Here is a 14,419-nt window from a genome sequence, read left to right as displayed (position 1 = left end):
AAAAGAAATGCACAGTTATGCTTATTTTTTTAATAAATTTTGATGTTTTTTTTTAAAAAATACGATTTTGTTTTACAATGAATGAAGGTTCAGTAGAGAGTGTGTCGGTGAAAAAGGAGAAACCTTTTGATACGAACTAGTCCAAACCTCATTTTTGGAGTCATCAATATCTTCCCTTATTAAGTTATTTGTTTAAAAAAGTGTCTAACTCCTCGCTGAAATTGATATCTGATGTGTTAAGTTCAGGTTGCATGTTCGTATTGAAATTTGTATTATCCTCGTTAAAAATTAAATGAGGGTTGGAAAAATTATTCATTGAAATTATTTGTAAAATATTAATTTTATCGGGTTTTTACCCACTAATTATTGCACAATGTGGTTATCAACAATATTCTGTGACAATACTCCATCTATTTCATAATTATTAAAAGGAATTTGTACCTCATTAAATACAGATAGTGTTAACCCAATATTGCGTAATATTTACGAATATCCTATGTAGGTTTTGTCGAAAAATTCTTTCCTCTATTCCTTTGAAGGAGTAAGTAACGATTCTCTATTTTTTAAATTCATTAAAATTGAATGTTCATCTTTACTATCTGTCTTATAAAAACATCTTTGATTTTTTCTAATCCCAATGATTGGTTGACCAAATATTGCTTAATTTGATTATTTACGAATATCCTATGTAGGTTTTGTCGAAAAATCCTTTCCTCTATTCCTTTGAAGGAGTAAGTAACGATTCTCTATTTTTTAAATTCATTAAAATTGAATGATCATCTTTACTATCTGTCTTATAGGACCAGATCTTTGTTTTTTTCTAATCCCAATGATTGGTTCACAACATATTGCTTAATTTGATTATTTACGAATATCCTATGTAGGTTTTGTCGAAAAATCCTTTCCTCTATTCCTTTGAAGGAGTAAGTAATGATTCTCTATTTTTTAAATTCATTAAAATTGAATGTTCACCTTTACTATCTATCTTATAGGAGCACATCTTTGTTTTTTCCCTCCTGGCCTTGTGTTTGATAAAAACCAATAAATAAAAAATAAATAAAAAAATATCCCATATAAAACGAACTTTTTGTGTTACATCGTATATCGTTTCGTCGGCGTAGCTTTGCGAGGTGTTTTAATTTATGAGACATTCATACAACCGAATAGATGTAACTATAGTAGGTTAACAGCTTCCTATGACATTAGCCACGTTTGACATGCGATTCTGACGGTTCCGATCGATTCATTCGCATTGTCAAATTCTGGTTTTCGCATCAGTTCAAATTCGGCTCTCACTTAAAGCATCAAATGCTTCCCGCAGTACATTCATAGTAGTGTTTAGCACGTTCATGAGTTAAATTGTACGAAATTCCAGGTTCCTATGGATTCTAATGATATAAATGGGTGAGTTTTTCGCACTTTGTTCAGTTCTAATGTAGAATAAATAATATGTAGTAGCTTTGGAGATAGTTTTGAAATAGTTGTAAACTCTCGAGAGTTAAAACATTTTAAATAAATTCTTAAAAGTGTTCACACTTGTTCGCACTTCTAGTGGAATATCTGGGAATATCCGGTGTGCTTTACAACAAAAATAAGAGCAGTCTACTTTAATTGGTCTGAAAAGTATACTTAATTTATAGTAAAGTTAGCATTAATTATCATTATAACAAGATGAATGTGACTATTATGTAGATTATCCATTCAATAAAACCAAAACAGTGAATAAATTGCCATTTTTGTAAACAGAATGAACATGTTATGGTGGAACACAAATCATTATCTGTACAAAATAATTACCACTGTCTTGCCAATTGCCACATATTTTTTTAATTGAAATATGTGGTCTGTTGATCCCGAGTTAAAAAAAACTGATTCCTCTTCAGATGGCATGACATTAGCAGGATTCGAAATATGTATTTTGTTGTTCCTTAAACTTATTACTATTAAAACCCAGTGAGTCGGTTGCAAAACATTGTTTTTTTACTCGGCACAGCAATGGAACTCAGAACCACCACAAACCTTTGACTAAGAAATAAAATACGGAAATTTATTATTTGGTAAATGATATTAATATCCTATGATACTTGAATCCTTTTCTTGAAACTTATCTGTTTGAAACATCATTTTCTCAATGAACATTCGGTAAATTTCTTCCAAATCAGCTGCTAAATCAATAATTACTCCATACCACATTCAAAGTAAATGCGTATTGCATGCATTAAAACATATAAGCACATTTGAACACAGTGAACATTAGTGATGATGAAAATTAATTTAAAGTTGAAAGGAAATTGGATGCCTTAAAAAGTCAAAATATACAAATATTTAAACATTTACTACTGTAATGGAAATTTCACTTTTAGCGCACTATACTTTCACTATTTACTGGTGACTGAATTTGGCGACTAAACACAGTTCCAAAAAGTCAAAATCAAATTTTTTAAAATACTTATTCTAATGGAATTTTCACTTTTTGTGCACTACTTTTACTATTCAACTAGAGACTGACTATGTCTACTGAATATTTTTCCCAATGCATACAATTGCCATTTCTGCCATATTTTCATTTGTTACTTTTGTTTGTTTTAAGAAATTGTCCCAGAGCGAAGCCGAGAGTTTTTAATTTTGAAAAGGGTTTTAAATACTTTTTCAAAGTTTTCTTCTTTTTGTTGATTATAAAGGACGGTTTACTATATTCAATTTTATTCTTAAACGTTTTTCCTTTTTCACCGGAACTAAACTCTTCTATTTTTTGAGAGTGTGCCGGTGAAAAAGGAGAAATGTTTTGAGAAGAACTAGTCTGACCCTCATTTTTGGAGTCGTTAATGCATTCAATTACTAAATCTAGTTCATCATCAAAATTATTAATTTCCTTATGTTCATCACTATTATTAGATTTAGTATTCTGTGTTAATGACTCCTCAAATTTTGAAATAGAAATATCGTCATTAGTCAGTTCTTCCAAAAATATATTGTCTAAATCAACGTCGCTATTTTCAAGGTCGGTTAAAAACGTGTTTAAATTATTAAAGTTTTCTATTTCAAAAGGCGTAAAAACGTTGTCTGTATTTACAATGTTACAATTATCAACTTCAGTTAAGAAATTCTCTAATTCCTCACTGAAGTTGATAACTGGTGAGTTAGGTCTGGTTTGATCTGTTGTTGTTGAGTTAAAAATAAACTGAGGGTTAGAAAAATTGTTCATTGAAATTACTTGTAAAATATTAATTTTTTCAGAATTAATTTTAATTAAATATTTACCTATGCACAAGACACAACACAAAATAAAAACGAGTAACGAAAAACCGAAACCATAAAACTTATTTCAAGAACTTCTTGAAAGTACACAGTCTGTGGTAACTGCAGACGGTTTTATACTTGCTCCCTACTTTAACCTTCTACTGGTTGCATTCCTATTCAACCAGTTCTTTCTCATCATAGGTCATCGATCCTACTATGTCGCCTCACCCTCCTTCATCCCTCACCCAAACAACATTTTTTTTGCGAAGCAAATGTCAAATATAACTTGATTTGCAGCCCATTTGACCTCGGACATCTTCGAAATTCTAGATAATAAAATATAATCACGTAATTTTATTTTTTACCAGCAGCTACTTGCCATGAATTCGGGTCACACAAGGCTATTGAAGCGCTGCTAATAGCGAACCGAGGAGGGTCACGTGATGCGCTGGCAGCTTGTAAAGTTGAACATGGGCTGCTCAGCCAGATCGGGCTGGTTAACCGAACAGGCTGGTACCAGCTGGTTTGTTGATCCCGAGTAAAAAAAAACTGCTTTAGTTTTTTAAGTGTTTCCTCTTCAGATGGCATGACATTAGCAGGATTCGAAATATGTATTTTGTTGTTCCTTAAACTTATTACTATTAAAACCCAGTGAGTCGGTTGCAAAACATTGTTTTTTTTGCTCGGCACAGCAATGGAACTCAGAACCACCACAAACCTTTGACTAAGAAATAAAATACGAAAATTTATTATTTGGTAAATGATATTAATATCCTATGATACCCGAATCCTTTTCTTGAAACTTACCTGTTTGAAACATCATTTTCTCAACGAATATTCGTATTAATACATATTGGCACATAAATGTTTTGAACTAGTTACGATGAAAATTACTTTAATGTTGGAAGGAAATTGGATGCCTTAAAAAGTCAAAATAAACAAATATTTAAACATTTACTACTGTACTGGACTTTTCACTTTTAGGGCACTACTTTTACTATTTACTGGTGACTGAATTTGGCGACTAAACATTTTTGTTTGATGATTATATAAAAATAAGTTAAAACCTTGTAAAATTTTAAAATAAACACTTGTCCCATCTATCTTGTTCAGATTGAATATAATTTTGAAATGGAAGTTAATGAGGTCTAGACTAGTGAGAGATTTGAGTGAAATAAAGGCCTAATTATTTACTAACATTTTTCCAATTTTACCTATTTCAAAACTATACCTATTGCCAGTGCATTGAGAAATTATATCAAGTTCTTCATTTTCCATAAGACATTTTTTATTCATGTTTTATCTTTGTTTTAGATATACCTTAGGAGTTTTTAAAACTATTTATTTGGTAAGTTATACTGTATGTAGGCCATTTTTTTTTTCATTTTATTCAAACCTTAGCTTGGCTATATTTTGTTCTTCCAATTTCTGTGGGTCTTGGTTTGTGAGTCTCTTTTGTGCACCACAGTTGTTCAAGTCTTGACAATATGTTGACGTTGTTGTAGTTTTTGTTAATGAACAATTTGCCAAAGTCCGCCGACATATTCAAGAACGAATCGAACCTGTGCCGAGAAATGCCCGAAACGATATGTTGCAAGTCGCTGCTGATTAAGAAATGTAAATGTGCCAAAAATCAAGCGAATCAAACGCAAAACAAGCACCACCAGTCCGCTTGTAAAATGGAAACGTTGGAAGGGACGGTGGAGGGTGGTCCGCTTCAATACAAAAACGACGAAACTGTCATTTTTTACGTGTGCGATCACTTTTTTCAAATCGACGACATTTCAACCGGGCAAGTATAAGCTATTTAGTTGGAGGAAAGTAATCAAATATGCAATACCATTTTGTATTTCTTTTTTCGAATGGATGTTATATGTTAATTGACATTTATAATTAATATTTTATGTTGTTCCGTTAGTCAGAAGAAAGAACAAAAGGCGCAGACCGTATGCCAACATGGTCCGCGAAATATTTCAAAGGTCGCTGAAGAAGACACTAACCAGTCAATGTTTGAGCTTGTTAAACTGAAAAGTAAATTTGGTCAGTTGCAAGAAGAGCATCAAAAGCTGATCGGTAAAAGTCTTCAAAAAATTTCCAGTTGCACCGACAAAAAATACTTCTTTGTGTTTTTTAAATGAACTTATAATGCAGGTTGATATTTTTTTTTTGTTGTAACAAAAAGCCGTTACCTAAAAGATAAATTTTCAGATAAGTGTTCGGTGCAACAGAGCTTTCTTTTTTTACAACTTGGCGGAATTTCTTAAGTGACTTTAAATCCAACATTTCATATTTTCGCAACTACTCAATTGATTTTAATGATTGCACAGATACACAAACTAACTGTTATTGTATCGATACATTCTGTTATATAACAGCAAATTCTAGATTTGAAAATTTTATCAATGCTTTATTATTCCTTATAAAATACTTACCATAGATCATTGCTACCATTACACACAAAACAACACGTAGGATGTGTTATCATATACAAGGTCCGGCAATAGTGCGTCGGGCATCTGTAGCTCCTAGAATAAACCACTTGAGAATTTTGTTTAAGTGCATACCTGAAGTATGTACCAGGATGTATTTCAGGAAAATATTTTAACTTCTATAGAGTGGCTCAAAAAAGTGTGAGTGGACCTGGATGATTTTTTTTAAATGGAACACCCTGTATATTATTACATTTTTGGCTTCCTTTCCGATCACTTTACATAACCCTAAGATATGAATAAATACATTTTGATAGTTTCAGAGATATTAAAAAATAAATCAAAAATATATATTTTTTCAGCCCTTCTTAAAAAAATTATTAAAAATACAAAAACTGTTCTGAAAACAAAATTATATTAGGTATTTACTTTAGATGGTCTGTATTTACTTTGCTATAAATATGAAAATCGTAAATTATACAGGATGTTCAAAATTCTAAGCCAAACTTTCTAAAATATAAAATAATTTTTCTTTGTTTTTTTAAATGGAACACCATGTATATTATTTTTTCAATAGACGGAAAAATGAACATTTTTTATATTTAGAGTTTTTCAAAATTTTTAACGGTTTCGCAGATATTTATGGCATTTTCCACAGTAAATTTTTATCAAAGCCACCCAGTAATTTTTCTCTCGTATTTTACCATTGAAAGCGCCATATGAAATAATACTGCGTGTATCTGCGAAACCGTTAAAAATTTTGAAATACTCTAAATACAATAAATCTTCATTTTTAAACTCTCCATCTAATAAAAAAATAATATACAGGGTGTTCCATTTAAAAAAACAAAGAAAATATTTTATATTTTAGAAAGTTTGGCGTAGAATATTGAACATCCTGTATGAATTAGGATTACCATATTTATATCAAAGTAAGAACAGACCATCTAAAGTAAATACCTAATATCGTTTTGATTTCAGAACAGTTCTTGGTATTTTTAATAATCTTTTTAAGAAGGGCTGAAAAATATATATTTTTAATTTATTTTTTAATATCTCTGAAACTATGGAAATATATTTATTCATATCTTAGGGTTATGTAAAGTGATCTGAAAGGAAGCCAAAAATGCAATAATATACAGGGTGTTCCATTTAAAAAATCATCCAGGTCCGCTCACACACGAGCCACCCTATAGAGTTAAAATATTTTCCTGAAATACATCCTGGTACATACTTTAGGTTTGCGCTAAAACAAAATTCTCAAGTTTTTCTAGGAGCTACAGATGCCCGACGCACTATTGCCGGACCCTGTATAGCTTTAGGCCATAAACATCACACAAAATTCTCTAGTATAGTGCGCATAGGCTCACTATTAATTCTTGAAATAAAAGGCGATGTACTAGCACTCTCATTGCCTGTACGTTGTTCGAAAGAATCGAAACATTCATTACATACATTGTTTTGTAAAAAAGGTCTTTCATCATTGTCTGTAATCCGAAGCACTGTGATAAAATGTTTGTAGATGCAGAATACTCCGGATTCAATAGATAGACTATACTCTCTAATTTTTAGATAACGCGTTCGTACGTTGAGTAGGCGATCTTCTTGGCCATCTTCTTCAATTGCCGAATCTTCTAAATTTGATTATTATTAAAATATCATAATGAATGTCTTAAAAATAATGTTAATAAAAATATAATCTAAAAATATTTAAAATAGAGTTCCATATTATGTAATAATACACCATTTATGTTGTTTACTATAATAAGGTTAATACTGTTGTGACCCATGTTGTGACCTAGCTTGTTTTTTTTGCTAGGATCGCTTAGACCAGGATCTCTCTTTCCATCAAAACAACCATTACAAGAAATACATTTATTTAATAAAAACATATACAATATAAACAAATGGAACAATTTTGGAAATGTCAAGAACCATAGATGCTTGAACCAAAGTTGTGTAGTCATTCTCGTTAGTCCAGCTTGACAATGCCGTTGGATTGGTGGATGAAACAACATTCGGCACACAATCTTTGTTGGAGTTTGTGGACACACATTGTCCCAAACTCCACAGATCTATATTCTGACACATTCAGATCCTTCACCCTCATAGAAATACATTCACCTACGTTATCCTTCACCACCTGAATTGTCCATACCTTCTATATTACCATCGGTATATCCAGAAAAGCCTAAACGCTCTTCTGCAGGCTTCTTGTACAGAGTTGGTCCCAAATTACTCCGCTATTTGATTACCTAGGCTGAACGTTTGATTAGAACGTTGTTGATCTGGCCTCGCCTAATGCTGGTTTCGTGTTATCGATGTCTTGGCACGTTGATTGTCCCACATGAGTCACAGAAGATGCGCAAATGTCTAACGTTACTACTTAGTTGAACAAAAATAAAATAGTGGAGATTCAAAAATAAAATAGTGGATCCTTTCCCGCCAATTATTTCTGGATAACAATAAAAGGTAGCACTGTTGAGAGTACGTGAATGTTAAAAAAATGTAGGATAAGTTAAGTTGCCTTTTATAATATATATACATGTATCTATGTAATATATGTATTTGTTGTAGGTAGTTTTTTTTGTTGAGGTCAAAATCGTCCGTTGCCATCGCTCGATGATCGTCAAACTAAAATATATAAAATAATGCATCCTTTATGTAACTATAGTTCCGTTAAAATATTTTTCCCATTGCAAATATAGCAACATATAGGATGCATTAAAATAAATAAATTATCGTTAGTAGAAGGAATAGGCTGATTCTAGACCAAAAGATACAGATACACTCCACATTCTAATACATAATTTTTTTAGATTTCTAATATTTCGAATAATTTCTCTTGTTGGGATAATAGATTATAATTATTAAGTGTAATAGTTTCACGTCGTTTTAAAATAGCTTGCATTTAGTAATTAATTCCAAATATGTATTAAGTTTTTTAGTTATTAATTTCGTTTTTTGTTTTATTTCAGCAATTTCAAGGTCACGTTTTATAAAAAGTTGTTTCACATTATGTGTTTATTATTTTATAATATAACACTTTGTGACAAATCTTGAGAATGCCGTAAATCCGGTTGAATTTCTTGCTCAGCACTTTCCGTATGCATTTCTAACATATCCAAATCTTGACATTGTTGTAAATCCGGTTGCACTTGGTTTACACTTTCACTTTCTATTTGATTTAAAGAATTTATTAACTCATTTAAAAATTTTTCATCATGTTGTATGTTTGATTCAACTTGACTTGGTGAATCCACTGGTGAAATATCATCGTATTTTTGTTCGTAATTTCAAGGTCACGTTTTATAAAAAGTTGTTTCACATTATGTGTTTATTATTTTATAATATAACACTTTGCGACAAATCTTGAGAATGCCGTAAATCCGGTTGAATTTCTTGCTCAGCACTTTCCGTATGCATTTCTAACATATCCAAATCTTGACAGTGTTGTAAATCCGGTTGCACTTGGTTTACACTTTCACTTTCTATTTGATTTAAAGAATTTATTAACTCATTTAAAAATTTTTCATCATATTGTATGTTTCATTCAACTTGACTTGGTGAATCCACTGGTGAAATATCATCGTATTTTTGTTCGTAATTTCAAGGTCACGTTTTATAAAAAGTTGTTTCACATTATCTGTTTATTATTTTATAATATAACACTTTGTGACAAATCTTGAGAATGCCGTAAATCCGGTTAAATTTCTTGCTCAGCACTTTCCGTATGCATTTCTAACATATCCAAATCTTGACATTGTTGTAAATCCGGTTGCACTTGGTTTACACTTTCACTTTCTATTTGATTTAAAGAATTTATTAACTCATTTAAAATTTTTTTATCATATTGTATGTTTGATTCAACTTGACTTGGTGAATCCACTGGTGAAATATCATCGTATTTTTGTTCGTAATTTCAAGGTCACGTTTTATAAAAAGTTGTTTCACATTATGTTTATTATTTTATAATATAACACTTTGTGACAAATCTTGAGAATGCCGTAAATCCGGTTGAATTTCTTGCTCAGCACTTTCCGTAGGCATTTCTAACATATCCAAATCTTGACATTGTTGTAAATCCGGTTGCACTTGGTTTACACTTTCACTTTCTATTTGATTTAAAGAATTTATTAACTCATTTAAAACTTTTTCATCATATTGTATGTTTGATTCAACTTGACTTGGTGAATCCACTGGTGAAATGTCATCGTATTTTTGGTCGTAATCCATTATTTGCACACCGTTCTTCGTTACAATTACTTGTTGTATTATATTAATATTTTCCATAACTTTACGCTTTAAAATTTGTATTTCAGGTTTCCCCATAACTCGAACAATCTCTTACACAATAATGATGCAAAATACATTTGCATGGGTTTATTAATAATGAGGGGTTTAGAAATCGTTGCACCATTTATCTATAAAGAGATGAGGGTTAATTACTAATGCAAGATACGAAAGGGGCACAAATTCAAACAAAGTCTATTTATTTTATCAATACTAATTTTCTCTAATTTGTAAATTTTATTATATATTTTATTTCATATAATACATAATCAGTTATTTCTATTAGTCCTTCTGAATTCTTTCTTGAACTAATTATTCCAGTTATTAGTGTTGCTGCTGCCAATTCTGGACAATAGTAATTTGTTTGGCCATAAAATTGATGAGCCTTTCTGGTGCAAGCTGTATTATATAATTTTACAGCAGTTATTTTGGGGTTATTTTGTAATGATGTATATTGACTCATTTTTGGACTAGTACTTATGAAATCATTAAGTGCGTCTATGTTTAGTTCACTTGCTGCTACCCTACTTAATGGATGCATGCCTGCCATATCTTGTGCCCTCATTCCTTTAACTAACATATTTAGCCCCAGTATGGAAGCATGTATCATATCTTGGTCTGTAGTAATATTGGCAGCATTATTATTGATAGGTGTATTTTTCAGACTATAAAATTCAAATGTTCCCAATCGTTGAGAACTATCTCCAGCCTTCCTGATAAAAAACCTGTATTTTTTAGGACCATTCTGAGGCAATCTTTCATTCTTATAATAAGATGACAACATGTAGGAGATATATGCTAAATCATTTTTAGCTTCAAGATTCCTAGTCCAATTAATATCTCTATCAATATCAATTGGTGTACCATCTGGTATATTAGTTAATAAGAAGCATTCATCTTTGTCTGTGATCTTACTTTATATATCATTTACTAGTACTTTCGCTGGTTTCTTAATATTTTGTGCCCCTACAGTGGCAAGAAAATTTTACTTCGACGTCTTAACGTACGATCACTAGTCTCCAAACCCGAAAAACTCGACTCGATTTCACCATTATCGATTTTTTCACAAGCATTTTCTACCGGTTTAACATCTGTACTATCAGTTATTGTTGTAGAATTTACATTTAATGTTTCTATAGATTTAATGAACACATCATTTGAATCAGGTATATTACACAAATTATAATTTCTTTTCAACTGATTCACATGACGAATCCAAAAATCTTAATTTGATATAAACATTTTTATCTTTTTTTTTCTTTAAGTTTTCTTTGTATCTACCAAAATTGATTTTGAGAATGAAATATATTTGTCCTTTGTTTGAAGATGTTTAATATACAGATGAAGATCATAATTTAAATTACGAAAAAATACTGGAATAAATCCTGAATTTGCATCATTATTGTGCACATAACGGCGACCCTGTATTTATTTTCAAGAATTATAACTTTCAGAAAATGTGCCTCCAGAGGAAGATTTTAGCAAGTATGAGTTTGTTGCATTTGACGTGGAACAGTTTTTAATCGAAGCCGGTTGCAATATAATAAGAGTTCTTAAACAATATCAAAGCATGACCACTCAAAACGATCTGCCAGTTATAAAAGCCGCTCCAGAAGTTGATTATCTAACTCCAAATGTCATCTGGTACCAGACTGACAGTAATATCAGACTTAAAATAAATATTCCAGATGTTAAGGATTGTCGAATTAGTTTGCTGCAAAATAGGGCCTAGGACAACTATTTTTTCCAATCTATTCCTGATTCATCGGTGTCAACCATGTCCGAGTTATCTAAATCAACATAGTTGTTTATGTCCCGTCTCTCCATGACGTCAAACCTATTTAGAACCTGTTCTATTGATCTAGGACGATTGAAGAAATACCGATATACTATTTGAAAGAAATTCATTTTCACAGCACTAATAAAATTAACTACACTAAATAAAATTAAAACTTAAAATATATGGAAAGATAAGATATTAAGGTACAGTTTAATAAATATTAAAATTAGTTTATATTAATGAAAGTGTTTTTTCCATTGCACTGAAGACAACAAGATGGATGCATTAAAATGTATAGGTTCGTGTTACACACAAAACATTTGCTGTGTTCTAAAAACGAACCCATATTTTCAGTATCTAATTCTGTGGTACAATGCGAAGATATGTGACGATGTGACCCACCATCCACATGTGACTCATGGACAAAATAGCACTCACCACATAATTGTTTTTGTTGAGTTGCAGTCACACCATTTTGTCCCTAAATAATCATCTGTCAATTTGTTTTTGAATTTTTGTTTTTTTTTGGTAATGATGAAAAATGGTTTGGATATGAAATTGGATTTTGTGATGGTTCTTCCTCATCAGAACTAAAATTTTCGATCAGTGGCGACAAAGCGACAAAATAACACTCTAACATAATTGTTTTTGTTGAGTTGTAGTCACACCATTTTGTCCCTGAATAATCATCTCAACACTCACGTAATGTTTGTGAACACATAGAACTCTTTCTTCCAAGTTCTCGTGGGCAGATACCCATCTCCGTACAGTCCTCCTCTATTCCCGATTCATCGGTTTCAGCCATGTCCGAGTTATCTAAATCAACGTGGTTATCCCGTCTCTCCATGACATCAAACCTATTTAGAACCACTTCTAGAGGTCTAGGACGATTGAAGAAATACCGATACACTAACTCTACGAATTTTAGTCAACTTGAGTCCATTTTGAAAAGCGTTGTTTTAGTAATTGGTAGTGAATAAAATATTTTGCTTTATTGTTTAAATTTGGTATCACTTTTGTAGATTTTGTGTTTGTTTTGTTGTAGAGTGTCGTGGAGACTTTTAGGATATTCTAAATCAGCGTCTAGAATATGTTCTTTACTAGAGGTATAAGAAATAGACAAAATATCTAGACTTTTTATTTCTCTTTCGGGGAGCCATGTAAAATCACTTGTTGGAAGATACTGTGACATTGCAAAACCATACGTATAAATACCATACTAGTATATAAATATAAAATAAAATACTAATTTATTAACACTAAATTACACTAAAAATAAAATAATGCATCCTTTATGTTACTATATTTCCGTTGAAAAATTCTTCCCATTGCAAATATAGCAACAATTAGGATGCATTAAAATATATAAGTTATGGTTACAAACCATACATCTACCACCAGCATTATGCGAATTTACATTTTCTGGTGGTAGTCTCGTGGTGAAATGTGAGGTTACATGTTTATGTGACCCATACGGAACCTGCAACTGGTGACGATAGTAACATTCCCCACACAATTTCACACCTCGAATCATATTGTTTGCATACTGCATCATCATTAACACATAGTGTTTATGGATACAAAAAACTCCGGATTCCAATGATTGTCAGTATTCAGAAACTCCAATGTAATTTTCCGTATTGGATATGTGCGAATCCGATTATCTTCGAATCCTTCGTCGCTTTCATCTTCCACATCTTCAAAATCTAAACCTTCGGCATTATTGACGTCTCTTTGTTCCATTATGTTAAGTCTTTTTTCCACCGTTTCTTCTGGATGGTGTCGATTCGAGAAGAATTCGTAGAGTCTTTGGAATAGATCCATTTTCTCATTTAATTCAAAAAAATTCACACACTACTAAACTTTAAACAGTACTTCACCACCACACTTCAAGTTTTATTCTTGTTATATTCTATATTAAACTTATCCATTTATAAGAAAATCTTAACCTTGAGAACCTCCCCTAATATCAGAACAATTTCAGGAAATGCCAAGACTTAAGGAGTACTTGCAACAGCGTCTTCTTATCTGACGGGCTGACTGCTGTCTTCTAAACTACTGACGATTAACTACTCACTGTTAACTCTGCAACTAACTATCTTGTAATGATCCCGACGTACTTACCGCTTAAGCTACATAGGTCACAACTTCTCTCTCAATCAGGGTTCGCAGTTCCAGTGCAATAGCTTGAATACGTACCTGTATTTTCTTTTATTTTATATATCTGTTATATATCTGCAGGTTTATATATAAAGTAATGGATGTTCTGGTTGTTAACTCGAAAGGGTTTTATTTATTTATTTCTTGTCTGGAAAGGGTATATTTAAATATATTTCTTAGCTGTTGTCTCGAAAGGGATTTATTTATTTAGTAATTATTCCAAAAAATTGTCAAAAAAAAACAAATTAATAAAATGTAGAATTTCACAGAATAAATTTAATTTAAAAAGTTTTCTTTTAAGTTTGAACAAACATATTATTTTTCTTTATAGTTTTCGATTTTTCTTTATTTAAAACACTAGAGTTCACTTTTTACAAGTTTATTAAATTCCATAAAATTCCAAAAAAAATCAAAAGTCAATTGTTACAATGTTCAAACACTTACTGTTCTGGAATTTTCACTTTCACTAAGTACTCTTATTTTATTTACTGGACTAAGACTGGCGGACTGAACACTT

General features: G+C 31.3%; 1 protein-coding gene and 1 long non-coding RNA gene across 6 annotated transcripts in view; one reads left to right on the top strand and one right to left on the bottom strand.

Annotated features, from left to right (window-relative positions):
* Positions 1-285: 285 nt before the first annotated feature.
* LOC115888829 overlaps positions 286-14,419 on the top strand; it is a 78,647-nt gene continuing 64,513 nt past the window's right edge. For 2 of the 5 annotated variants that reach the window (XM_030908686.1, XM_030908688.1), the window contains exons 1-4: positions 287-1,404; positions 4,555-4,588; positions 4,746-5,032; positions 5,159-5,313. In XM_030908686.1, coding sequence (XP_030764546.1) covers positions 1,382-1,404; positions 4,555-4,588; positions 4,746-5,032; positions 5,159-5,313 — 499 coding nt within the window. In that variant the 5' untranslated portion in view covers positions 287-1,381. Of the gene's footprint in view, positions 1,405-4,554; positions 4,589-4,745; positions 5,033-5,158; positions 5,314-14,419 lie in introns of all 5 variants that reach the window. The other 3 variants (XM_030908684.1, XM_030908685.1, XM_030908687.1) reach the window with 3 other exon arrangements.
* Positions 8,796-14,092, bottom strand: LOC115888830. Its single transcript, XR_004051322.1, has 2 exons — positions 11,800-14,092; positions 8,796-10,185 (listed from the first exon to the last, which is right to left on the bottom strand). It is a non-coding gene; the product is annotated as an uncharacterized LOC115888830 (long non-coding RNA).

This window comes from Sitophilus oryzae, unplaced genomic scaffold, assembly GCF_002938485.1.
Source record: "Sitophilus oryzae breed Bouriz unplaced genomic scaffold, Soryzae_2.0 scaffold_808_pilon_pilon, whole genome shotgun sequence".
In the NCBI taxonomy this organism is placed as follows: domain Eukaryota; kingdom Metazoa; phylum Arthropoda; class Insecta; order Coleoptera; family Curculionidae; genus Sitophilus; species Sitophilus oryzae.
Note: the sequence above shows the minus strand (reverse complement) of the source record. Positions and strands in the feature narration are given on the sequence as shown.